The sequence below is a fragment of the Mus caroli genome, unplaced genomic scaffold (assembly GCF_978045245.1).
Source record: "Mus caroli unplaced genomic scaffold, Mus_caroli_1 scaffold_4, whole genome shotgun sequence".
NCBI classification, from domain to species: domain Eukaryota; kingdom Metazoa; phylum Chordata; class Mammalia; order Rodentia; family Muridae; genus Mus; species Mus caroli.
Window position 1 is genome coordinate 76,028,101 of NW_028227259.1, and position 25,771 is coordinate 76,053,871.

Below are 25,771 nucleotides of genomic sequence, written 5' to 3' on the forward strand. Positions count from 1 at the left end.
ACAATTGAGGAAGGCACTTGATAGCACTGTGATCATTGCATATGTGCACCCAAGTATATCTCCCCCATCCCCACATACAGAGTGTTTGACACCAGCAACTGTGACTCTCAGAGAAGAGTAATTGTTTCAAAGAAGAGAAACTGTTCATTATGGGGATACAATATGAACCTCCATTCATAGAAAATCTTCTAGGATATACTTCAGTTGGCTTAATTTTTTTTTGGATATTAGCTTTCTGTACTCACAGAACTTCTCTGTGTGAATTCCAAATATGAACATGACTTTTTCTTTTGTTATACAAATGTTTGCATGTTCTGTCGGAGTAGGCTGCACTGGTGACTTGTCCTGGCGAGTTTGTTCTTGCATCTCTGTCTCTGCCTTCACTGTTCATTTTAGAAGCTAGAAGAGAATTACTCCAAGTGTCCTGGTTAACTTGCTATTGCTCTTGGAAAGCACTGACCAAAAGCAGCTTGGGGGAGAAAAAGGGTGTCTTTGGTTTCCAGGTTTCAGGCCATTGTCTAGAAAAGCTAAGGTAAGAGCCCAAGGCAAGAACCTTGAGTAGGAATCTGAAGCAGATAACTTAGAGAGCACTTGCTGTCCTTTACAACCCAAGAACAGAACGCGTGTCAAGGGATGGCTCCGCCCACGGTGGGCTGGGCTCAGCCTCAGCAATCCTGTGGACTGTGCATACAGGCCAATCTGATGGAGGCAAGAACTTAATTACATTGCCCCCTTTCTCAAGTTACTCTAGTATGCATCAAGTTGAGCAAAACCCAACTAGCACAGCGAGTAATTATCTACTATCCAGTGAGGAACTAGCATAGGTAAAAGAAAGAGGTGGTGTGAGAATCAGCATGCAGTGGAATGTGATTGTACTGACAGGGTGGTAGCCATAGCAACAGTCTCACCATTGCTTAGGGGATGGTCACTGAACCTGTGTTCCAGGACTTAGTCTAAAGGGTTAACCATCATTATGAGATTGAACTACACTGTGCCAAGTATTATAAGCAATTATAGAAACTATTGTTTTCACTATTTTGAAAAAAAAAATGACAGAAGTGTTCCTTAAGCCAAAATGTCCAGTGAGGAGTCAACTTAAGAAGGGTCTTAAAATTCTACGTGTTATTAAAAAAAATCTTTGGAGGACATGCTATAAAGATTTATCATTTACTTTTATTGTGTGTATGTGTGTGCCTATGTGTATGTGGATGCAGGTACCCTGGGAGGGGCTGAGAATCCCCAGAGCTGAGATAAAAGGCTGGTATATGCTGTTTGACATGGATGCTAGGAACTGAACTTCAGTTCTCTGCCAAAGCAATGCTCTCTCTTAACCACTGAGACTCTTCTTCCGATTCCCATTTTGAGGTTATAGTACAGATACAGGGGTGGCTAATAAGAAAACGGAAGCACCATCAAGGTGCCCACCCCGAACGACAGCGTTTGGGTTTGTGTGTGCATTAAATGCATTTTAGACTCACAGTCTACTCACAGCAACTCCACAAAGTTTGAGGGAATTAACTATTCTTCCTCTGTGAAGACATTTAAATATTTACTCATTTTCATTTCCATATCCCGAATACCTACTTAACCCGTCTTTTGATAAATTGAGGAGTTTCACATACTCTCTCTGGAATCAAAGGTTACATGAATTCCAACACGCTATGTTTTCCTTTCTTACTTCAAGCCTTACCAGGGACATATTTATCTACTAATCTAAGCAGGTTCAAGCCTATCTAAGTCTCCAGGGCTATGCTGTTCTCAATTCCGTATCCCAAGCCTAGTGTACATGGGACAAGCAGACATACTGTGATTTGGGATATTGGGAGGAAATGCTTAAACCCCCAAACCTGTGCTATTCTCTCTCTCTCTCTCTCTCTCTCTCTCTCTCTCTCTCTCTCTCTCTCACTAGACTTCCATCAAATTCTCAACTAACAAAATAGGTGAGTCAGGCTCCACTGAACACTCCAAGTGATGGCTACTCCTGAGTGTCAGCTTGTCTATATCTGGAATGAACTATATCCAGAAATGGAGGGCACACCTGTGATCCAGATCTTGAGGCAGGAAGACACAGGCTTTTGGTCTGAATCTTGAGACATAGTGGCCCAGAAAAGCTTAGGCCCAGACAAGGGAGTACATGCTTTTAATCCCAGGAGACAGATGCAAACAGATCTGTGAGTTCAAGACCAGTCCGAGACAGAGCAAGTTCCAACTAAAGAACATCTTAGGTTCAGGCATGGTGGTATAGACCTTTAATCTGGAGGAGGTCTACATAAAGACAATGGAAGAAGGAAGCCCCTTTTTTTTTTCCTCTGCCTGCTTGCACTTACTTGTTAGCACATCAGTTGGAACCGACTTCTTCAGGATTCCAGCTTATACAGAAGACCAGCTGAAACACCTAGCCTTGTGGGACTGAACAACTATTAGATTCTTGGACTTTCCATTAAGAGCTGCCCATTGTTAGCTTAGTTGGGCTGCAGACTGCAAGTCATACCAACAATTTTCACTAAAATATAGACATTCCTGTTCCGTGACTCTAGAGAACCCCAATACACTTTGTGACTTGTTCGTATTGTTAATGTTTTAAGTCATAACCAAGTGCCATGAAATAATGTGCTATCCCTTTAAATCTGCCCACCCGCGAGTCTCAAGACATTCACTACCCGCTGCCCCCAGATTTAAATATAAAAGATGGTATTTCAGTAAACATCTCTACAGGGGGACCTTGCTATTTGGGAAAGTTATTGAATGAGGAAAAAAATGGAAATAACATTATTTATTGAATGATTCCTTGAAAAGGCCATATTCCAAACATGAAGAATAGAATTTGTATTAGCGTGGTAGAACTTTTAAGGAGTTGGAGAGAGTACTGTCCCAGGAATCTTGGATTTTCTCATTAGACCAGCGTGGCGATGGAGCGTTGTAGACAAGGAGCCAGAAACTCGAGTTCTTAAATACTGCTTTGTCCTTGGGTAGTCCGATAACTTGGATTAGATGCTTAATTCCTTTGAACTCCCGGTCTCATATTCTTATAATGAGGAAGTTGGATTTGGAATCTCTGAGGTTCCTTTCAGATATAAAATTCCCCAAGAGTTGTCATCCACTTCACTCTTAGGAACAGTGAATCAGTGTCCACTGTTGGAAGCCACTGTACTAAGTGCCGGGGGACTGAAAACAGTCATAACAAGTTCCCTGACCATGAAGATTTATAATCTTATGGGTGGTTGAACTGTCTGGATGATATTCACAGAGCATCGTTTAGTTGTTTTATTATTCATGAGACTTGTGCAGTAGTGAGGCTCAGCTGACTAAGAAAGAGTACTTCCTCTCAGTTCTCTAGCTCTAGCGGACCGTGATTGGCCCTGACACCTTGCCTCTGACTGTCCTTGGTGGAGGCCACTATTTGGAACCTACACACTATCCCCCTACCCCGATCTGGGTCAATCTGTATTTTACTTGAAAATGGTCAGACTGAACCTAGTGGAAACAGCTGAGAAACAGCATAGGTTAGAATTCTGTTTATTATTTTCCTGGATACTATGTGTCAAGGACGTGCTGAGAGCCAGGGAGAAAGTGAACTGGCAGGTCCTTTAGGTTTAATAATTTCACAACGATAAAGTTTGCTGCAGAGAAATCAATGTAGCAGATTAATAACTAATATAAATCACGGGCTTATTTTAATTTACAAGTACCAAGAAGTAAACCCTTTTTCTGTGCAAAACAATATGGGAAACAAAACTCAAACACATACAAATATTATACATAAGAAAGTCTCAGAAACACGAATAAACTGTAGTTCTTACTATATTAGGCTGAAATCGGGAACAGAATAATGAACCCAAGAAGACTTTGCCCAGAATAAGCACTTAAAAATTATATATAGCTCCCAACCTAGGAGCCTACAAGTACCTTCCTTTGTTTAGGAGACTCGGCTAAGTCTCTGTCCTGTTAAGGAGACCCAAAAGAATGCTCTATGAAGAATTCTTGCCTTCAGATGCAATTCTGATATTTTGCAATTTGATGAAGTGAATCATATGCATTTGAATGACAAATATGAAAGATTGCATTATTGGGATTCAATTTAATTACAGAGAAATAGAGGACGATGAGGTGGAACATATCACAGTAACAAACACAGTGATGTAGATAACCAGGACTGTAAGCTGTTTTGCTTTGTAACATTTGTCCGGATTTCAGAACTCTACAACTCAAGAGCCTGGGCTGTAGAATTCAGAATCCTAACGCAGGATCCCTTTGCTATCTTTGGTCATATCATCCAGTGCGTGTGGCGGAATCTACAGGCTGTCCAGGCTGTGGTTGGGGCAAGCGAGGTTCGGACATGGAGTGTGTGTTTGCGGTGGGGGCGGGGCGCCCACCCTTGCACATTTTAGCGTTATTGCATTACCATAGTGATTGTGGAGAACTGGTTTTCAAGTACTGAAAAACTCCAAGAAACAACAAAAAGCAGTATTTAGGACACTTAACAATCACAACCCCTTTAACGCTTCCCTTTGCTAAACAGCGGTTTGGCCAGGTTCGACTTATGTTTCTTAGACTTTTATAGTCAGGTGACCTGGCTTGTCGTGGTGTCAGGCTGACCCCCCCAGAGCCTAATGTGGCACTAGGTTTTTCTCTCGCTGTCTGGGGACCGCAGAGGTGTCTGACGTTCAATGCCTGAAGCATTCGAAACCTTTGGCGCAAGTAACGCATGACTCTGAATAATTGACTCTGAAAAAGAGGCGCATTTCCAAAGTTGAGGACAGAAAGGTTGTGGCATAAAAGGGAGGAAAGCGGAGATATTTTTCTTCTTCTAATTTTCCGCGATGGGAAACGATTGATGAGAACCGGCGGGATCCGGGCGTGGGCAGTAGCGGGATCTGGCCGATGGCCTCCCAGGGAACACCAGTCCCTGTGGGTAGGAGCTTGGCTCCAGGTCCCTCAGGCTGCTTTGTTTCGGATGCTTAACCCAGGTTCTCGGTTGGGCTCTCGGTTGGTCTCCCGCTCCAGGATCCGCCCGCCACAGGGCGGGGCTTCAGGGTCAAGGTGGACCAATTCCCCAGTCTCGCCCCTCCACGCGCTTTCGGACCCCTGAATGACTGACAGCCGTTGGGTCCAACCTGCGGCTCCGAACAGTGGCCTCCACCAGGGGCGGTCGGAGGCGAGGCGCCGGGGCCAATCACGTTGCAGTCTAGGGGGCGGGGCCTCCTTGCCAGCTGCAGGCGGCGCAACCAGCACTTCTTCGGTCAAATGAGAGCCGAAGAGGGGCGGTCCCCCGGCTGGGGTCTAGCCAATGAGAAGGGCGGAATGGGCGGGCCGGAGAAGAAGCCGGCGGTCCTCTGTTGCGAGCTAAGGTTTGGGGAGTCGGTAGGGGGACCGCGAGTGGAGCGCGGGAGCCCGGGCGGCAGGCGGGTGTGAGCTGCCCGAAAATGCACTCGGATGCTGCAGCTGTCAGTGAGTAGCACAGAGCCAGCGGGCCCGCACACCCCGTCCGCTCCTGCGCTCCCTTCTCCACTTCTCCGGTTCCGATCGCGCTGGAGTCCCTGGCCGGGGAGCGGGTTGAACCCCTCCTGGAGTCCGAGGGCCGTGACGCTGCGGGCGGCTGGGGCGGGAGCAGGGGCGGCGGGGAGGGGGTGGGGACTGGCTGGCTTTCCGCGGTTGGGGGAGGGGGGACATTCTGGAAGGCCGGGGGCCGAGAGTCGGTGGTGCACGGAGGTGGAGACGGCGGCGGGCGCTGGCAGCTGGGGTCGGGGGTGGTACGAGCGGGCAGGGAGAGGGCCTGCGGTCCGAATACGGGGTGAGGCTTGCGGGGCCCGAGCCGTACGGTCTACCGGGGAAGGCGGGGGAGTTCGAGGGGAGAGGGGGCGGGGACAATGGGAAGGAGGGCTGGGGGCGGGGGCGGGAACAATGGGTGGGGAGCTGGGGCAGCGGCCGGGCCGGTGAGGGGCTGGGGGCTGATGTAACGGGGGCCATGGAGTGGGAGACACCGCGGTGGGATGGGAGAGTTGTGGAGTCCGGTATGCGGGACGGCGGCCGGGAGTGGGGAGAGGGCTTGGGGGGCAGGTGTTGGGACAGGGGGTCCCCGGAGGAGTGGATGGCGGATAGGACTGCTGTGCAGTTTGGGGGCTGGGACAGGGGTCGGGGAGGGTGTGCGGAGTGAGTTAGGAGGAAGAGTAGGTGGGGAGAAGCGGGGACTGGGAGGGCTGTCATCTTCGGGTACGGTGCTCTTGGGGCGGGGTGGGGAGCGTTGGACTGTCCATTGGGGGAGGCGCCTCCTCCCTGGAGAGGCCCGGTCCAGCCTAGGAGGGGACCACCCTTGAGCCTCGGGGTGCACTGAGGAGAGGGGGCGGGGCCGGGTACCCGGGAGGTGTCCCTAGGCTGGCAGTGGCCGCTGCGTTCGGCGAGCAGCGGGGAGCGAGGTCAGCGCGGGCTGGGGTTACAGGACCGGGAGGCCGCTGTCTGCGAGCTGACCCGACCCGCAGGGGTCCTGGAGGCGGGGTGGAGGAATTGGCGTAAGAGGTTGTCGGGGTCCCCGGCGGTCCGTAGGTTTGGCAGTGTGTGACGCAGTTCCCTAATTTCTGGCCATCAGCTGTAGAGGCTGATGCGTCAAGACCTGTTACCCTGTACGGAGGGCCGCTTTGGAGGCATAGCAACGCGCGTGCGAGAAGCTACCTCCGCCCGAAGCACCGGGAGGGTGCTTTAGGGGTTTCCTTTAGGGTCTGGCTCCCCGAGCCGGTGTAAAGGGAAAGGCAGGCTCGCGGAATTCTGGGTCTTGTAGTCCCAGCCGCCCTGGGCCGCGGTTGGATTGGGTGCACGTGGGTAACTGTGGAAACGAGTCCCAGAATTCAGCGCGCCCCTTGGAACCTCCTTGCTTGACTAACTCGTGCTTTATGCCGCGGAGACTCAATGCGTTCTCTCCCGGGAGATGCCTGGGTTCCTTGGGACAGTGTCCACCGCAGAGGGAGAGCCCAGGCCAAGCCCTGGCCTTTCTCCGAGATAATTTACCCCTGCATCTGCCCTGGGGAGCGAAAGCTTAGTCTCGAATCATCCTGCACACGTTCGTTTTAAAGCAACGTTTACCATGGAACATTTAGTGTGTGTTGTATAGACGTCTAGAGTGAAGTATATAGCCTTACATAAGTATGGAAACTAAGTAGAGATTCGTAATATCCCTTGTGAAGAAAATACAGATAACTGCACTGGGTATTTCTTGGGTTACTTGGTTTGCCCAAGAGTTAGGGGATTTTTTCTTTTGGAAGCGAATCAAGAATGGCAGCTTAGTGGAATTTGGGGTTGAAGTAGTCTCATGCCAGAACCTGCAATGAAATCCTAAAGGTGAGCAAAGGGGAACTGTGATGTCTTAACTTTTATGTAAGTGAAGCGAATGAGGCTGTAAAGTCCTTCCCTTTGGACTATTACAGGTCTTCCTAGTTTGTGGGCATCCTTTGCCAGTTCTCCTTAGTGATCACCCTAAATCAAATGTAGGGACTATAAGATTATTTTTGTGTGGTGTATCAGATACTATGAAACATCCATAATCGCAATGGTTATTGGAGGGGTGTTTTAATAACCCAGCGGTAAACATCTTGAGGGCGAGTTTTAATATTTGGAAACGACTTGACACAGTTAAGACAGTACTAAACTTGTCTATGTGTTTGACAATGTTTTTTTAAAATTTATTTTTACTATTTTTAAGTATGTATATATATATATATATATATATATATATATATATATGTGTGTGTGTGTGTGTGTGTGCACATGCATATAGATGCAATGGAGAACAGATGAAGGGTCCCCTAGAACTGGTGCTTGTGAGCTACTCAACTGAGAACTAGGAATGGAACTCAGATCCTCTGCAAGAGCAGTAAGCACTCCTAAGTGCTGAGCCATTTCTCCAGACCTTACAGGATGGCTTTTGAAATAAGGTCTGAGAAACTTGTGAGAATATGTTTTAGGGAAACAATTTATATCTATCCTGTTTTGACTTACACCTGCAGTAAAATTTCTAAGAGCCGTCTTGTATATAGTATGGACATTTTTCAACAAAGTATTTAATCCAGGATTTGCTCTTGCTGAGTGATTGGGGGGTGGGGGAGAGCATGTGCTCTTTAGATCTTCAAGATCTAAAGAAAACATCAGTCTGCATTTCTTCTGTTTTCATTCGTTCTCATCACATCCCGAAGAACAAGTGCCCTTACTCACACAGTCCTCCAGCTAGTCCATAAGCCCCAAAGCCCTAGGCACTGTCAGCCTGTACTGTCTACTTGTCTTTCGACCTTTGCATTTTGGCCCTTGGCTAGGTCTTATATTTTCTTGTGGATTTAGCTATGCATTTAAATAGTTCAGAAAGTTTTATTGAAGATTTTTGACTCTGTATTGGAAGGATTTGGCAGGGGTAGTTGTATAAAGGTTCTCTCAGTATCAACTTATAGAATGAATCTGTCTCTATATGTATGTATATATGTATATATGCATATAAATCTTACATATGTATGTGTATATATATGTATACACACATACATACATACATACATACATACATGGGACTTATACATACACACATATATACATAGGCAGTCTAGCTAATACAACAATGGCTGTCTATGTATGGAAGATCCAAGAATCCAGTAATTGTTCAGGCTGGATGCTTCAGCTGGTATGTACTGGAATCCTGAAGAAGTAGGCTCTAATGCCAGTGAAGGAATGGACTTGGTATTGAGGCAAGAGCAAGCAGGCAAAGAACAAAAGCTTCCTTCTTCCATGTCCTTATATTAGGATTCCAGCAGAAGGCTTGGCCTAAATTAGAGGTGTGTCTTCCCACCTCAAAGGTCCAGAATAGAAGTAGATCTTCCCACTTAAAATTAAGCAAAAATCACTCCCCAGTATGCCAGTTTGGGGGTTTTAGTTAATTCCAGATGTAGTCAAGTTGACAACCGTATAGTCATCACAGTCTTGTGTGTAACTGCCAAAGACGAAAGCTCTCTCCTCTTCTTATTGGGGATTTGTATACAGTGACTTTTTTCATTCTCCACATTGGCTTAGAGAAGGCCCCTACTTAATGCTTGATGGTATCCCTCCTCCCCGTAACTTCCTTCCTTCTTCCTGTTTTGATGTTTGCATTGCTCTCATCTTAATTATCATCATGGTCATCCTTATAATTGTAGCTAATAATTAATAGCTAGTAATTCTGCTGACATAGGAGCAAAATGCAGTCTGTCAGTTGAGGACCTGGTACTTAATAGCCTGGTGACTTTGGTAAGTGTTTATTCCCAGGGACATTTAGACTTGAGGGTGTACCAGGGTACTTCCATGTGTTGGAAATAGGCTGTGTATATGGCCCTAGCTTTGTAGTTAGTCAAGGCAATAGAAAACCCAAGCTAGTTAGTTGATTTAGTTCCTTTGGTTAATGAAGCTGCAGTAATTTTAATCACCTTGGTTGGAACCTTACATACTTCCCATCTTTTTCTGTTTGGAAGTGGAAGGGAGAGTCTGTATATGCAATACTTATCTTGTTGCTGTGATCAAGTAGCTGACCACAGCATCTTAAAGAGGAAAGGGTTTATTCTGGCTTACAGTTTGAGGATACACTCTGGCAGAGCAGAGAAGATACAGCTTTGAGAGTGAGGTGCAGGAGTGGGAGGCAGCTGGTTACACTGTGTCAGTAGGAAGGATAGCAGCTACTGGCAGCTGGTTACACTGTGTCAGTAGGAAGGATAGAAGCTACTGGAGGCTGGTTACATTTTATCAGTAGGAAGGAGAGACGCTACTGGTGGCTGGTTACATTGTGTCAGTAGGAAGGAGAAAGGCTACTGGCCCTCTCCCACTTTCTATTTTATAGTTCGGCCGGTGGGAAGGTGCTGCCCACACTCATGGCAGGTCCTTTTTCTGCTGTTAAATCCCCCTGAAAAGTGCTCTCACAGACCCACAGTGTGTCTTTTTCAAGATTGCAAATTCAGGCAAATTGACAAGATAAATGACCACAGGCTGCATCTCTTCCTGTCCCCTACAGCTGCCCCCTCTTCCCAACTCCTCCTCATCAGTATCTTGGGTCTGAGGCAGTGTTTTGTGATAACCAGTGATCCTGTGTGAGGCCTAGCCTGTGCTCCACTGGTCTATCAGTAGTTGAATCATCTTTGCTTTTAGTATTCCTTCCCTACTCAAAAACCTTGAGGGCTTCCAGGCCTCCTGGTGATATAGGACAGCTTCTGTCATTGAGGCCTGGCTTCTGTCCTTGGAAGGCTCCCTTCTCCCTACCTGTCCTCAGAGCATAAGACAATATCACACTCCCCAAGACCTATCGCCAATGACCTGCAGAGGTTCCATAGTTTTTGCAACCTCCAAGCAAGAGTACTAGCTGGGCAGCAAGCGCTCAAGATGTCAGCCTTCTGGGAACATTTTCTATTCCAGCCACGACGTAGCACTACGTGAACATTATGTTTGATATGTTTGATATGGAGAGATTAAATACTGCAACGGATGAGCAAGGTACCTACAAGGGACTACGAAAACTCTGTTTGGGACAGAAGGTTAGATCTCTTACCAGGTCTGTTTGGGAGATGGTTGATACTATTTTAATTTTTCTCTTTCTGACTTATGGCCATATCCTGGTCCTAAGGTTTTATTTCTTCAGTTAACAATACAGTGAGATAGGAGCTGGTGAGAGGGCCTGGTGGTTAAGAGCACTAGCTGCTCTGGCAGAGAACCTGGGTTTGGTTCCCAGCACCCACACAATGCTGAACCACAGTCTGTAATTCCAGTTCCAGGAGTCTGATACCCTCTCTGGCCTCTGAGGGTATCAATCACACACATGCACAGACACCCATGCAGGTAAAAATACCAAATGCACATAAACCCAGACAATAGGACAGTGAGAATGTTGGTATGTTTTCACTTACTATGTTAAACAATGTGTAAGTTAACTCTAACACTGACAGAGGAAAATATGCTGGTTGGGAGCCTGAATTGGTGTTGATTGCTTCCTACAGCTTATTCTTACAGTGAAATTCAGGTCAAAAGTACCTCTTGAGAATTATTATTTTAAGACCATACTTTAGAGAGTGTATCTTAGGAAGAAAAACACTGAAATGCATTTTAAATAGAATTTCATGCTTTAGTGTCACATGACAGTTTTAGAGCCAGAAACACTCCCCCCTCCCTTTTTTTTCCCCCTTCTGGAGTTTCAGTGTTCTGGAGGAAGTGCCTGCTAGTTGAAGTTTGAGTTGCCTTTCTTTTCATTAGAAAATGTTAAACAAGTTAATGTCACCTAGGAAGGCTGTTGTTTTTGAAACTCCTGAATGTATGGAATAAAATCCCTAAACGATAGGAAAAAGACCCCTTCCTCCAGGTAGCACCATCCCTCTGTGTGGGATGGGTTTTGCTCTGTTTTCTGTTTTTGGTAGTCCTTCAGAAATTTCCTTTCCTGATGAGAGTTTAGCAAACCTTTGTCTACTGCTGCCTGTATCAGTAGGGCTTGCTGAGTGTCATCCCAACTGTGCTATCTGGCCTAGGGGATCTCTTCCTTAGCTCGGAAGCACTCCTCCCACCTCCCATCCCTCCTGAAGGTGGAAGCCAGCTAAGGGAAGAAGGCTGTAGCCTGAGGAGAATCACTGTGGTGGGGGCAGCAGCTCTGTTGGTTTTGGAGTTGGAGTTGGTCCAGTCCTGGTTCTGTCTGTGGGGAATCTCACCATGTGCCCATGGGGGATTTTTTTCTGTTGTGTGATCCACAGGCCTGGCTTTCTCATCTTCCTAGTGAGTCTAGTGCTATATTTAAAAGAAAAATCAAAACAAAACCAACATGCCACAGTTGGTTTCCCGTACTGGCAGCTAAGAACTCAGACCTAGCCCCTCACTGTCCCATTTACCTGGCAGAGGCTGTTGTGGAGAAGAGCTGCCTTTTTCCTTTTCAGTGTAGCTGTCTGTAGGCTCCACTCAGACGTGACCAAAAGCCTGACTGAAGGATTCCTGTAATGTCCCTTGTAGGTGGCAGGAGCCAGCATTGCAGGTACTCAGTGTTGGCATCCCTTCTAGGCTCCTCCTAACAGTTACCTGGCAATAGCCAGGTAGGCCTGGCTTGCTATAAAAGAGGCTGTTTGGCCTCGATCTCTCTGCCTCTTTTCTCTTCTCTCTCTGACTCTCTTCCCTCCCTGACTGACCCTTTCTTGCCCCCCCCCTCCAAGGGTTCCTGGCCAACCTCTCTCTCCTCTCCCTACCTCTCTGTCTCTGTCTCTGCCTCTACTCCCTTCTCAACTCCCCTTCCCATGCCCTTAATAAACTCTATTCTGCACTATACCCATCCTATAGCTGGTTCTTAAGGGGGAAGGGATGTCTTAGTATGGGCCCACAGAGACCCCCCTCCCACCTCACCATACTGTGCTCTACAAAACATACGGTGGTCTTTTTGTAAAGCACACCACTCAGCCACAGGTAGGCCAGCCAGCTAGCTCTCGGCTGGAGCTGTGTACTCACGTCTCCACAGATAGATAGCCTCTTTTGTCTCTTAAGAAATGCAGTCCAGAGGTGGGATGCTCAGAAGCTGGCCCCTAGCCCCTTGTAGGTTTTTCTTGAGTAAAGTATTTTGTTTAGTCAGAAATAATGTCTGATAGTTCTAAAGCCTTCCAGGTCAACTTTACTGAGGTTATAATTTACATGTTAAAAAATTATAGCCACTTAAATGGATAGACTGGTAAACAAATACCCTGGCAGAGCAATTGCTAAACCAAGATACAAAGCATACCCATCGTTCTTTAGAGCCTCTCTGTGCCCTGCCCACGAGGCAGCACTTCCCGAGGATCCCCTCCCCCACATACTTGGCTCTTAAGATGTGTTTATGGCCTTCTTCATGTTAATGGTTAGCTGCTTTTCTTTGCATGAAGATACTACAGCACCACACACTGACCTAAAGGAAACTGTCGATGCTGTGTGGACCCTGTATCTCTTGACTGGTGCTTTTGCCACAGAGAATGATGATGCTAAATGTTTCCACAGTGTTTCTGTGGCCCAAAGACATGACCACACCAGCGTCTGCTCCATGGATGTGATGGGATGGTGTCTCCCCACTGCTCTGTGACAGTTTGAGAAGTAGGAACGTGCTTGCTCGGGAAAGACCCTTGGGTCAGAATGACTGGATTCACAACCACCCTATGCCATTTATTAGTTGTGAGATTTTAGGTGAGTTCCTCAACTATCTTGTGCTCAGAGATTTCATGTTTAAAAGCTACCCTCTCAGGGGCACGGGGCTGCCAGTCACCAGGTGTGAATGTTGAGTACCTAGTGTATGCAAGGCCGAGTTCTCCACTGGTCTGGAAGTCTTCATTCTGCTGTAGGTGAGAGGCAGATGATAGGTAAGTTCCATAGTGATCAGTTCTGTAGAGACAAACAAAGTAGAGGAAGTGTGTGTATGTGTGCGCGCGTGTGTGCGTGTGCATGCATGTGTGTGTGTATGTGTAGGGCAGTTGGATGCTGGTGTGGTCAGGGAAGGACTGATGGGAAGGATACCAGTGCATAGTCTCTGTGTGCAAGGTAGGCCTGATCTGAGGAACATCAAGGAGATGGGGATGCAGGGAGGAGAGTTGAGGGGAGACACGGTCCCATGGAACCCGTGGTTGCTGTTGATTTGTAATAGTGGCTCCTTGGTAGGTGTGGCAGCGTAGGAGCCATGGAGGGGACGTGCCATTCCGTTATTTGGGCACTCTGTCACTCACTCAGCTGTTGCCAGACACTGCTATAACAAACAGGATCGTGGAGGAAAGAGGGGAGGGGGCAGGTGAAGGGTGAATGATGGCTGCTGCATTAATGAATGTTGGGGTGCTTGGAACCAGGGGAAGGCACACAGCTAGACTTCCTAGAAGAGTTAGTAGTTAACGTTGTCAGCTTAGCCTTTGGTGTTTCACTGGGAAAAGAAAGAACTGAGTTCAGGAGCAGGTTTGAGAGGCCAGGACGGACCGACCAGGCAGACCTGTGACAGTTATGTGTGTGTGTGGTGGGGAGTGGAGGGCAGGAGGAGTTAAGGTACAGAGAGTAGGGACTTGTGGGACGTATGGGTAGAGAGAAAGCAGGAGGGGAGGGGGGATGGGTAAAAAGGGACAAGGGGAGGGGGAAAAGGCCCTTAATAAAGGCCCTTAATTACTATGGTCTTTACCCCTCCCCAAGGCAAGGAAGCTGGAATATAGGAAGGGGGACCTCAAGGCCACTGGGATTGAGGCTCTTTACACAGCGCCTTGGAGGTCTAGCTCCAGAGTCGGGTACTCTCCACTGCAAGTGAACGGGCCTCAGTTGTACTCTGCTTTTCCCTTGCGTTGTCCTGGCCTGTGAGTGGCTAGGTCAGAGCCCACTGGTACTTCCCTCCTTTGCCTTGGGCTCTTCCTCCTGGGACAGAGTACCTGGTAAGGGTCTTACAGCTTGCTCCTCTGCACACCTCCTGGCAAGGAGATTCGAGGTGACAACAGGAATTTAACCCTGCTGGAGGATTGCGGCCCAGAAAAGTACTCTGCATGTTCTTATTTGCTGCCAAAGCAGTTTAAGTTGTCGAAGATATGGAAATACTCTTACAAGTTTGAAAATACAGGCGATAACTAACACCATTGCAGAAAAGCCAGAGCAAGAGACTTGGCTTAGAGCCACTCAGTCCTGAAGTTAATCCCCATCCCCAGTTTTATATCTTAGAGCATGGTTAAGTATTTATTTTACCGTCTCTTTTTACAGATGCCATTCCCCAGACTATCCCAAAGATTCCTAGTTCCGATCAATTAAATAGGGGATGTTATGAGTGAGTCCAGGGGATATATTGTAGTATGGCCTTAAAGATACATCTCCTTGCTATCCCTTCTTCCATGTCTTTTCTGTGTAGCTGTTCCAGGTCCAGGCCAAGTAGAGCTGGTGTGGGGTGTGGGTGTGGGGTGTGGGTGTGGGCAGCACTCTGTCAGTGTGCTCTGTGCACCTGCTCACTGCTGCCCCAGGAGCTTGTGGAGAGGGTTCTGTCATTCTGGCTCTAGATGGGGCACTGAGGCACCATGAGTTAGATTGCTGACATATGAGGTGACTCAGCTGGGACACAGCAGAGTTAGGACTCTGGACTAGAGCGTACTAGGCCTGACAGTCTCTGTTCTAAGCCTGGGCCCTGCAACATTATCTAGATTGAATGGTATTTTGTCTCTGAGTGACCCTGTGAAGCTCCTTTCTCAGTGGTAGGCAGGGTGCGAGGAAGGAATCTGGAGTCCTTTGTACCTTGTCACATTGGGAACACAGCCAGCCCCTGCGTCCTGGAGTGACCGGATCCTTTGAGATGGCAATGGCAGGCACAGACAGGGCTCTGGATGGCATGCCTCCTCTTGGGTTTCTTCTACCAGCTTCTTCCCTGGGTTCTGTGAGAGCGAGGGGCAGCTGCCTGCACCCAGGTGCTTCTCTGCATGTAATGTTGCATCTTGTGCTCCATGCCCATGCTGCATTACACAGTGACCTGTTTATCAGTGTCCCTTCTGTAGCTCCCCTCTGCCGGCTCTTTGTCCCAGTAGCAAATACTCATTGGCCAGGCAGAAGTTAACACTTTCCTCCCTGCTGCCTGCCTCCCCTTTGCTTGGTATGCCTGCCCTGTCTTGACCCTGGTTCTCACACTGCAGGGTACTGGATTAGTCTTGTTGGCGCCCAGGGTGTTGGAGTGGCCGGTGATGAGATGAGGTGCTGTGTGTTAGAATTTATGCTCCTATTTTCATAAATTGATTGGGTCATACTCTTGCTTCTATGGGTATATAAGCTACTTTTGTGTTGCTTAAGCAGGTAGCAAGCTGGGGTTGGTTTGGCTGTGTTGGGAGAAGGCTTAAAAGATGCCACCCTCTGACCTAGGTGTTACCTCCCATGCCCTAGGCTGATCTCAGCATTTCATTCTTGCAGCATCCTTGGGAGGTAGGTACCATTAGCCATTTAGTAGAAATGCCTACTTCTGGCAGGGAAGGCCATGCTGTATGGAACTGACTGTAGATGTAGCTTTTGGGATCTCCTACCTAGACTTAGAGTGTAAAAAGACATCACAGTGTTCTGATAATTTTGCCTTAAAAGTAAAAATAATGAAAGACCTGTGCCATTTCATACAGCCAGTGACTATTATGTCAAATTGTAAGTTGGGATTAGAGATCCCTTAAAACATTTTGTTTTTAGTTTTCACAAGGTGTAGCTTTAATTTTATGGAAGATACTGTGTCCCAAGTCATTTTAAAGTGAATTTATTTTACTGTAGTTAAAAAAAATTACATACTGTACTTTTCAAATCTCACATACTGAGAATCTCTGAGCTCAAATTCCAGTCTGTAATGACTTGTGATCTGACCCACCTTTTGTTCAGTCTACCGGCAGTGTTTTTTTTTTTGTTTTTTTTTTTTTTTTTTTTTTTTTTTTTTTTGGTGCGGGGCTTGGGATCCTCCTGCCTCAGCCTCCTGAGGTCTGGAAAGTATCTGCATTTTAAACATGTTCAAGTCTCACCCTCAGCCACTTACACTGCTCTGTGAGTACGTGGTGCATGCACGTGTGCATGCACACACACACACACACACACACACACACACACACACCCCTACCTGCTCTCCCCTCACTACGTCTTGAACACTTTGCTCCTCCCCTTACCCTCCACCCCCCAGCCCAGCCTACCGTGAGCTCTGGCTTCCGCACTGTCTTCCTGAAGGTCTTGTGAGCGACCTCCACGAGGCTGAGGCTGTTGGCTGTTTTTGGAGCTTGCAATTCTCTTGCATATCCACACCCGCCATGTCCCAGGTTTGTGCCCTTGGAAGTTTGGGGTTGGGGTGAGAAGTCCCTGCCCTGAAGCTTGGACTCTGGGGGTAGGGACAGAGATGGTCGTGTAGATAATACACACAGTATTCTGTTTATGAAAGTGCTGTCCTGGGCCTTTCTGTATTCTAAAATGTTTAGAAGAAGCAGATCTGTAGAGACAGGAGGAAGAGTCACGGTGGCCTCTAGGTGAAGGGGGAGGGGACAAGTGAGGACTGGCAGCGAATGTGATAAAAAATGGCCCGGAATTTGATTGTGGTGATGGTTAGATAGCTCCCTGAACACACTGAAGCCACTGCATTGTATACTTCAAGCAGTGAATGATGTGGAATGTGAAACGTATATCAGCAAAGCTGTTGAGAATACCAGCAGGGGGAAGGCCTGTGAGGTACGAGTCTCTGGAGGGTGGGGAAGCCAGAGCTGATGAGGGCCTGTTCCAATAGATACTCAGTGAAGACAGCTGTTGAACCTTGTGCACTCCAGGCATCAAGGCAGAGGGCATCCCGACATCGACATCGCTTGAGCGCTCAAGGAATGGAATGAGCCCCGAGGACATGGGACAGTCAGATGGGGCCTTGCATGGGCTTGTGTTTCTAGAGGGAAGGAAGCCAGGCAGTCTTAACAGTGGCTATCACTCTAGCACACTCCTGCCATCACCATGGGTTTTCTCTTTCCATAACACTTAGGAAAATGGAGGCCCCAGGGGAGAGTCACAGCTCTGCACTGTTTGGTCCCTGCGATAAAGTGCTTTTTGATAACCTTTCATTTTGTCTTGGATTTCTGGCAGTAGCATGGCTGTTATCTTGCCCTTACCATTGAGCACCTCCCTACTGCCCCTGCAGGTTATTTCATGCTTTTTATTGTCACAGAGAAGGCATTTATTGCGAGCACAGTGGCACCTTGACTAGGTAGTTTGAAATCTGCAGGCAGTTGTTGTCAAGTGTGCTGAGCCTTCTGTCCTGTGCAACAGGAGAACTGATCCCTTCTGTCCCGCTTTACACCAGACCCATGAGCCATCCCCCTTCACTCCTCCCACAGACCCTTGCTAGGCACTGCTGACTAATATTCTGTTCCTTTTAGGACAGGATCTTCCTCTATAGTGCAGGCTGGCCTGGAGCTCGCACTGTAGGGTAGGCTGGCTTTGGATTCCCACTGCTCCTCCTGCCCCTGCCTCCTAAGTGCCTGGCCTGTACTTTGAGAAGAACTTGTTAGCTTTTACATTGATTATGCATATTCTCATGGAAATGACATACGTCTAAGGTAACTGACATGCCAGTCATCCTGGTCTGTTCACCACACATTATATCTTTGTTTTGTGGTGTCACAGTGTACCTCCAAAACATGTACAGTTACCACATTTCAACTAAAACCAAGTGAAAATATGCAGTGTTTGTCTTCTCTTCCTTATTTCTCTTTCAATGGCCTCCATTTCCCTCTGTCGCAGGCGACAGATTCTATCCTGTTACTGCTGTCTAGTGTTCCACTGTGTGCATGTACTGTGGCTTTTGCATTTGTCTGTTGGTGTGTGCTGAGGCTGACTGCATGCCTTAGTGAGCTGTGTCCCAGTAGATATGCCGAGCCTCCCGTGCTCTTCTCAAGTCCCTCTCTGTGCACACCCAGCAGGGAGGTGTCACACTGTTAGGGCTCCTTCTAGTTTTTGAGAGTCCCACACTGTTTGTTAATGGCTAATTATTGATGGCTAATCAATTAAAGTATTAATATAACTAAGTCCTAATTTGTGTCCACCAGCCACATCGCCTGCAAGAGTTCTCTCTCACACCAGTGCATCAGGTTCTAGCTGGCTTGTTGCTAATACTATTATAACCTGTGTGAGGCGATGCCTGGTTATTCATTCACGTGTTACTCATTTATCTAATCTTTTAAGAACTCTCTTAAGCCAATGTCCACACAGGTCATTTGTTTATTTCTAAATGGAATTTTTTTTCTTGTTTGTTTCTTTTTTGCTGTTGACATGTTTAAGACTGTTCATGACTTAATAAACTCCCATGCAGTAAAGAGACTCTCGGCTATTCTCTTCTGCTCTGTGGGCTCTCTCTCTCTCTCTCTCTTTCTTTCTCTCTCTCTCTTCCTTGATTGTTTCCTTTGCTGTACAGAAGATTTTCAATTACCATTTGTCAAATTTTGCTTTTGCAGCTTATTTTTTGGGGAGTCCTATCCAAAACATAATCTTTCTCCAGACCTGTGCCCTGAAGCGCTTCCCGTGTTTTCACAGTGGTTGTGTAGTTTTGGGTTTGTGTTTAAGTCTTTGACCTATTTTGAATCGATTTTTTTTTTTTTTTTTTGGTTTTTTGAGACAGGGTTTCTCTGTGTAGCCGTGGCTGTCCTGGAACTCACTCTGTAGCCCAGGCTGGCCTTGAACTCAGAAATCCGCCTGCCTCTGCCTCCCGAGTGCTGGGATTAAAGGCGTGCACCACCACGCCTGGCTTGAATCGATATCGATTTTTAATTCATTCTATTTCTCTCTCTCTCTCTCTCTCTCTCTCTCTCTCTCTCTCTCTCTCTCTCAACTGTCTGTCTTTTGTGTTTGTTTTTGAGGCATGGTCTCACTCTATAGCCCTAGAATCCTGGGACTCAGGCTGAACTCCAACTCACAGAGATTCACCTGCCCAGTCTCTTGAGTGCTGGGATTGGATCCGTAGGCCTTGACCATTCTTTTAAGTGTGTGTGTGTGTGTGTGTGTGGGGGTGGGGTGAAGGAAGAGAGAGAGGGAGGAGAGATTGTTTTTTCTTATTTTGTCTGATGTTCCGAAATTCATTTAGTGATGAGGCTTTATGTAATGTATGTTCTTGTTCCATTTGTTGACAGTCTGGCTGTAGATAGACTGATTCTTAGATTCCTTAGTCTGTGTCATTGGTCTGTGTGTCTTGTTTTTAATTTCAGTATCATGCTGGATTTGTTTGTTTTTTTTGAATTTTGATTTTTTTGTAGTATTATTACTGTTGCTTTGTAGTGTTTTTGTTTTTTGTTTTTTAAGACAGGGTTTCTCTGTGTAGCCCTAGCTGCCTTGAAACCTACTCTTTAGACCAGGCTGGCCTTGAACTCAGAGATCCACCTGCCTCTGCCTCCAAGTGCTGATGATATTAAAGGCCCATGCCACCATCTCCAGGCTTTGTAGTATGTTTTTAAAGCCAGGTATTAGAGCCTCTAGATTCTTTTCTTTTTACTCAGGAGATTTTTTTTTCATTGTTAGCATGCGGCAGCTGCAGCAGCTGGCCTGCCCTCTTAGTGCAGTAGACAGTGCAGTTGATGTGTGGGGGTCTGGCAGAGTGCTGAGGGCAATGCCAGAGTGTATGGAACCAGTGAGATACAGGGCTCTGGGCCCAGTGACGAGTGCATGGCTGCCTCTTGCCTTGAGTACTCTCCCCTTCTACTGTGGCTGAGGTGGGAGCCGATTTCAGTGGATTTCCCTGATTGTGCTTTGTTCTCTTTCTGATAAGTAGAAATGCTTTCTTAGTTAGTGGGATATAGTGGTGCACTTCTTCAGTCACAGCACTTGAGAGGCAGAGGCAGGAGGATCTCTGTGAGTTCAAGGCAGAAGTCTGATTTACATAGTTAGCACCAGGCCAGCCAGGATTATGTAGAGACCCTGTCTACAAACAAATAGGCCTCTATAGCATTAGTTATATGCATCAGTTTACACACAGAGACCTAGGTGTCTCCTTTCCCTTCAGCTTACCTGTAGTCCTGCACAGTCCACTGTTGTAGCTGTTGCACATTCCCACCAGGTGTTGGCTGACAGTGACCTAGGGGCCAAAAACTACCCGCCACCTAGTTTTTACAAATGAAAATTTTTTTTCTTTTTTGGGCAAACAGCCTCACTCCTTGTTTATGTGTTAGCCCTTTGCACTTGGGCTGTAGTGGCCAAGCACTTGTGGAGCCCACAAAGCCCCAGACACGTAGTCTGCCCCCTAGAGTTTCTCTGGCAGAGAAACCATGCTTCATGTTGATAACTGGGGAGAAAGTGCTTGACCGGGCCAGCATCTTCATTCCAAGATTGGTTCCAAGCCTTCCCTTCCTCTCTCCTCCTAGGTTTTCCCCAGGGGTAGGAAATGGCTGTGGGGGATGGGTGGGTATAAAAGGGTGGGGTGTGTGAAAACTGCAGGGCAGTCAGAATAGGAATTTGATTGCCTTTCATTTTTAGTTTTCTGAAGACAGAAGCCATTGCTTCATAATGTTGGCACTTTCCCCTTCCAGAAATAACCATCGCTACGATGACATCTGTCACCAAACTTGATTGTTTCTGCATTTCTGTCTCACATTTTGAAGTTTATTCCTATATGTCTTATTGCTTTTTTGATGCTATTATAATTGAGATCTCTCGATTATATTTTATAATTGGCATTATGGTAGGAAGGAAGGATTTTGCTTATTGTGCATTTAAATTGCTTCTGGTTCTTACGGATATATAAACTGCTAGAACTTGAATTGTTGTTATTTGATGTTCGTGTCTGAGTTTACTACCCCAGATCGCCTGATTCCTAGTTCTCCTGTGTCACGTTGTAGAGTTCTATATCTACGGTGGTTAGCAGAGTGGTCTGTGTCCTCCCGTCCCTTTCATCTTGCACAGATCACAGCAAATAGTAATTAAACCAAAAAACATTTTCATACCCAGTCAGCATTTATTGGTGGTTTTGAAAACACCCAGAAGATAATGTCGGTGAGCTCTTTATTAGACAGACTGTGTTTTGCAGAGCTGATGGTTGCCCTAATGCAGACTGTAGAGGGGTGCCTGTCACCTGCAGAGTCGGACCCCCTCTGCTCTCTGTGGAAAGCTGCGGATCATGGAGGACGCTTGACTTAGCCTCGTGTTTATCCTTTGGAATTGAAAGATGAGCAGGTTTTTATGAATCAGTTAGTGCTTTCCTGACTGTGTTCTCTGTAAAGCGTTTGATCTTTACCCTGACATCTCTGCCTTAAGGATGTGAAATCTATTTTAGATTTCAAGGTCTATTCCTTGCTCTGAGCACAGTACAGGTGAACCATAAATCCAATCTCTGTTAACCTTTGTGAAGTTATCTTTTATTGCTATTTTTTCCTTTTTTTTTTCCTTCTAAATTCATGTCTTCTTACACTGAGACGAAAGGGCCATTCATGTTAGTGGTTTCATCTGCTTTTCCCTTTTCAGTCACTGCCTTTTGAGTGCAGTGACAGCCTGTGGCTGTGGTAGGAATGGGTATGGAAGAGGATAATTGACATAGTATGTTGACTTGTGAAATGAACCCTCTTATTGCCTTTAGTGAAGTGCAGCTCCATATAGAGAGCTCAACTGTAAGCACTCTTGTCTGTTTCAGTGTGTGGAGATTCACTGGCGCCATCATTGTGTATATACATACACTTTGGGTAGAGCAGCACTCTCATAGGTTGTAGAGATGTCTCAGGCCGCTCACCTCAGCGGAGCTCTGACTTTCAGGTCTTTGATACAAGGCTGGTATCAGATGGATGCTTTTTCTGATTACTTGGTGGGGAGTTGATAGTTTTTATTGAGTCCTTACTGTATTCTAGGTGTTATGGTTGGGGCCTGACATATGTAGGCATTGTGGTCGGCAGCCAGTTACACAGTTTCATCTTTACCACACTATACAGGAAGGACACCATTTCATTTTATAGATGAAAGTTGGGTTGAATTAACTAAACCAGAGGGTTCGAGTTGAAACAACTTCTAGGCCCACAGGCCAGAATGCAAAACCCAGTGGTGCTTTTGGTATGTGCCCTGTGGACTAAGCTGTAGTGGGAAGACTGGTGTGGAGGGGGTGGGGAGGGGTTTGTGGGCTGGTGTGAAAGACCCTTGGAGGCCAGGGCAGGCTGTAGTAGCTCATGAAAGTCTGCGAATTCAGTGCAAGGAAAGTTTATTTCTTATCTTGTGTGTCTTCCATCTTTACTACGGAAGAGGAAGGTTTAACAACCTCAGTTTGTTTTGACACTTACCCAAGGTCTGTCATGGCCTGAACCACAGGCTTGTGATTGACATATGGTGACCACAGGGATGCATGTTGTATGTTCATAAACCTTTGACACATCCTTTCTGGCTTCTCTTCTGTTGTCCTCTGTGATAAGACAGGCCATCGTCTCAGCTTTAGTTTAGGGTGGATCTGTGGAGCAAAGTGATAGTGGAATGTATTCACCCATTTTCCTGTTCCTAAACAAACAAATACTAAGATGGTTTCTGTGTTCCTTAGCAGCTGCAGAAGGGTATGGATGCTGTGTATTTCAGTTCCTCACAGCCTCTGCTGGTCTGAGTAAGCACCATTGTTTCTGGCTTGGAGACCCCGTCCACTTTTCTCAAGTATAAACATGAGGCGTTATGGACACTGCACACGCAGGCACATGTGCACGGTCTCACCTGGGTGCTTGTGCTAAGTGGGTCATTTGGATAGATCCTGTGCTGTGTACCTTAAGCCTGGCTGGATTATTCAGATGCTATAAGGGGGCTTTTGTTTCTGTTTTTCTTTGTGTGTGTGTGTGTGTGTGTGTGTCTTTCTAAGACTGGGTCTTGAGCATACCATCCCCCTACCCCCTCCATGCTGCAGCATACCTGGCTAGGAGTCCATCTTTAGGGCCCATGTAGAGGTGAGGCCCTGCTCTGGCTGTCACTCAGCCCACACTGGTTCTGGAAGGCAGTGAGAGTGACTTGAGAGCAGTGCATATGCACATGGGTGTCATCTGTTCCTGTGCCCCCTTGTGAATGTCAGGATATCTCATTGCTTGGCTCCCATCCTGGCAGGGCTGCTCAGGGATGGATTCCTAGTGCAAGTGAGCCTTTTTGCCAGAGAGTCCAGCCCAGCAGATAGCTCACCGGGTGGCACTGACCCCTGGCTGTGTTCTCCATGTCTGGTGCACATCCCAAGTGATAACTCAGTGAAGTGACTTACTTCTTTCTCCCTAGAATGGTGTGACTCTAGAATAGAGTATCTCTTTTCTAGGCCACTTTCAGTCTAACATTTGTGATAGGAAAGCAACAGAATTAATGCAAATCCTGGTATTTATAAAAATACTTAATGCTTTTCCAGTTATGAAATTCTTTCTTTCTTTTTTTTTTTTTTTTTTTTTTGGTTTTTCGAGACAGGGTTTCTCTGTATAGCCCTGGCTGTCCTGGAACTCACTTTGTAGACCAGGCTGGCCTCGAACTCAGAAATCTGCCTGCCTCTGCCTCCCGAGTGCTGGGATTAAAGGCGTGTGCCACCACGTCCGGCTCAGTTATGAAATTATCAATAACCATTTAGCGCCTCTGTATAGCCTGCATATATGTATGTGGGCATACTTTATAAAAACGTGTCTGCATGTGTGTGGTGCTAGGGATTGACCTAGGGCCTCACTCATTCTGAGTTAGGACTCTACCACTGAGCTGCATTCTCAGCTGTGGAAACCTTTGTGGCGGGAGATTGCAAAGCCTGGCCCTGTACTGTAGTCGTGCTATGCAAGATTCTAGGACTGAGCAGCCGGTAGGGTCTCTGGTGCCCGACTTAGCACGCAGTCCTGAGGTGCTTAGAGGTGGGGGATGGATGGGGATGGGTGCTCCTCTGTGCCGGGCTGCTTTCCCGGGAGTATAGCTTAGAACCTGGCATTCTCACTGTTGCAGGGCCTGCAGGGGCCTGCACACTACCATGCGTTCTGGAACCAATAGTTCATGAGACAGTTCTTTATCTTCGTGCTTAAGGGGAGGTGGAGGGTGGTAGATTCCTGTGATAGAACCATATAATCTGAAGAAATACATTGTTAGGTTATAAAGTGCTGGACATTGGGACACCATTCTGTCATTTTTCTGCCCTGGAGCGTGCTTATTATACCAAGATTCTGGGAAAGGATGGGAAAGCAAGCCTGTTTCCTCTGAGATCTGAGCCATCTTCTATTTGCGTGATCATTTGAGTTCCTAACATTATTTATATCCTCCTAAGGAATGCAGGTTGGCTGCTGGCAGGGTTTCACAGCCACTGCGGTGTTTTCTTTTTACTGTAGAGCTGACATGAACTCGCATGACTCTTAGCATTTGGTTGGAGACTTGACTTTGCTGTCAGAGCTTACTCCTGGGGCTGGCTCAGTAGTTACACGCCGCTGTTCCCTTGTAAGCGTCCTGCTAGTCGAGCTACTAGGACAACTATACATGTTTACTTTTGAGCTTTTGCAGTTTCCTGCTGAATGAGAAATAGCTAACACTGGTTTCTTCTCTCCCTTCTCTTTTAAAGACTTTCAGCTGAACTCTCATCTCTCAACACTGGCAAACATTCATAAGATCTACCATACCCTTAACAAGCTAGTAAGTCAGTCTTTAAAGATACAGTCGCCAGCTTGGAAGCAGTCCTTCTGTGCAGGCGTGTTGGATAAAAGAATTTACACTGTGGTTATCACGTGCTTATGACAATACTGAGTTTTCATGCTTACTGTAGGATGTGCGATTTCTTGGTGTTAACGATCATATTTCTTACAGAATCTGACAGAAGACGTTGGCCAAGACGATCACCAAACAGGTAAATGCAAATAACACTACTGACATTTAAGTGACCGCGCTGAGATGTGATTGTGCAAGGGAAGCGGTGGCCACGGATGCTCTACCAGCCCCTCCCACTCCCCAGTGCCCTCAGTTAAGAAGTTGCGACTCTTGACTCTTGAGGCCTGGGGTAAGAAGGCTCCTCCTTCCCAGTGGGGACTCTGTTCCTGAGGTGCAGGATTATGATAGCTGGCTGTCTGGTTTCTTCAAAGGGCCTGAAGACTTTTCTGGTAGCCTTCAGGAGCAGTCCTTTTCCTTACGTAAGCATCTCGGCTCTTGCTGAAAGGCCCTGGAAAGGTGTGTGTCACTTACAGGCCAGAGTGGTTTGAAACTTGGGAAGGTGTTTGTGTTTTTGCCCTGAGGGGTCCTGAGTGAATTGAAAGAAGTAAGTGGAGTGCCTGACTGCTCCTAGGTGTGGCAGTGAAGAAGGTTGGTTGGAGCTATGAGGAAGAGCATACCCAGAAGCATCCAGAAGGGTCCAGACTGAACATAACCTGCT

The 25,771-nt window shown here is 46.8% G+C and overlaps 1 protein-coding gene across 7 annotated transcripts in view; it reads left to right on the forward strand.

Moving 5' to 3' along the window:
* The window catches only part of Dcun1d4 (defective in cullin neddylation 1 domain containing 4), a 79,442-nt gene that overhangs the window by 4,713 nt on the left and 48,958 nt on the right, over positions 1-25,771 (forward strand). For 2 of the 7 annotated variants that reach the window (XM_021163557.2, XM_021163560.3), the window contains exons 3-4: positions 24,971-25,041; positions 25,213-25,252. In XM_021163557.2, the coding sequence (XP_021019216.1) occupies positions 24,971-25,041; positions 25,213-25,252 (111 nt within the window). Of the gene's footprint in view, positions 1-5,321; positions 5,449-7,057; positions 7,330-12,981; positions 13,165-24,970; positions 25,042-25,212; positions 25,253-25,771 lie in introns of those variants that run through there. The other 5 variants (XM_021163559.3, XM_085836758.1, XM_029477540.2 and 2 more) reach the window with 5 other exon arrangements.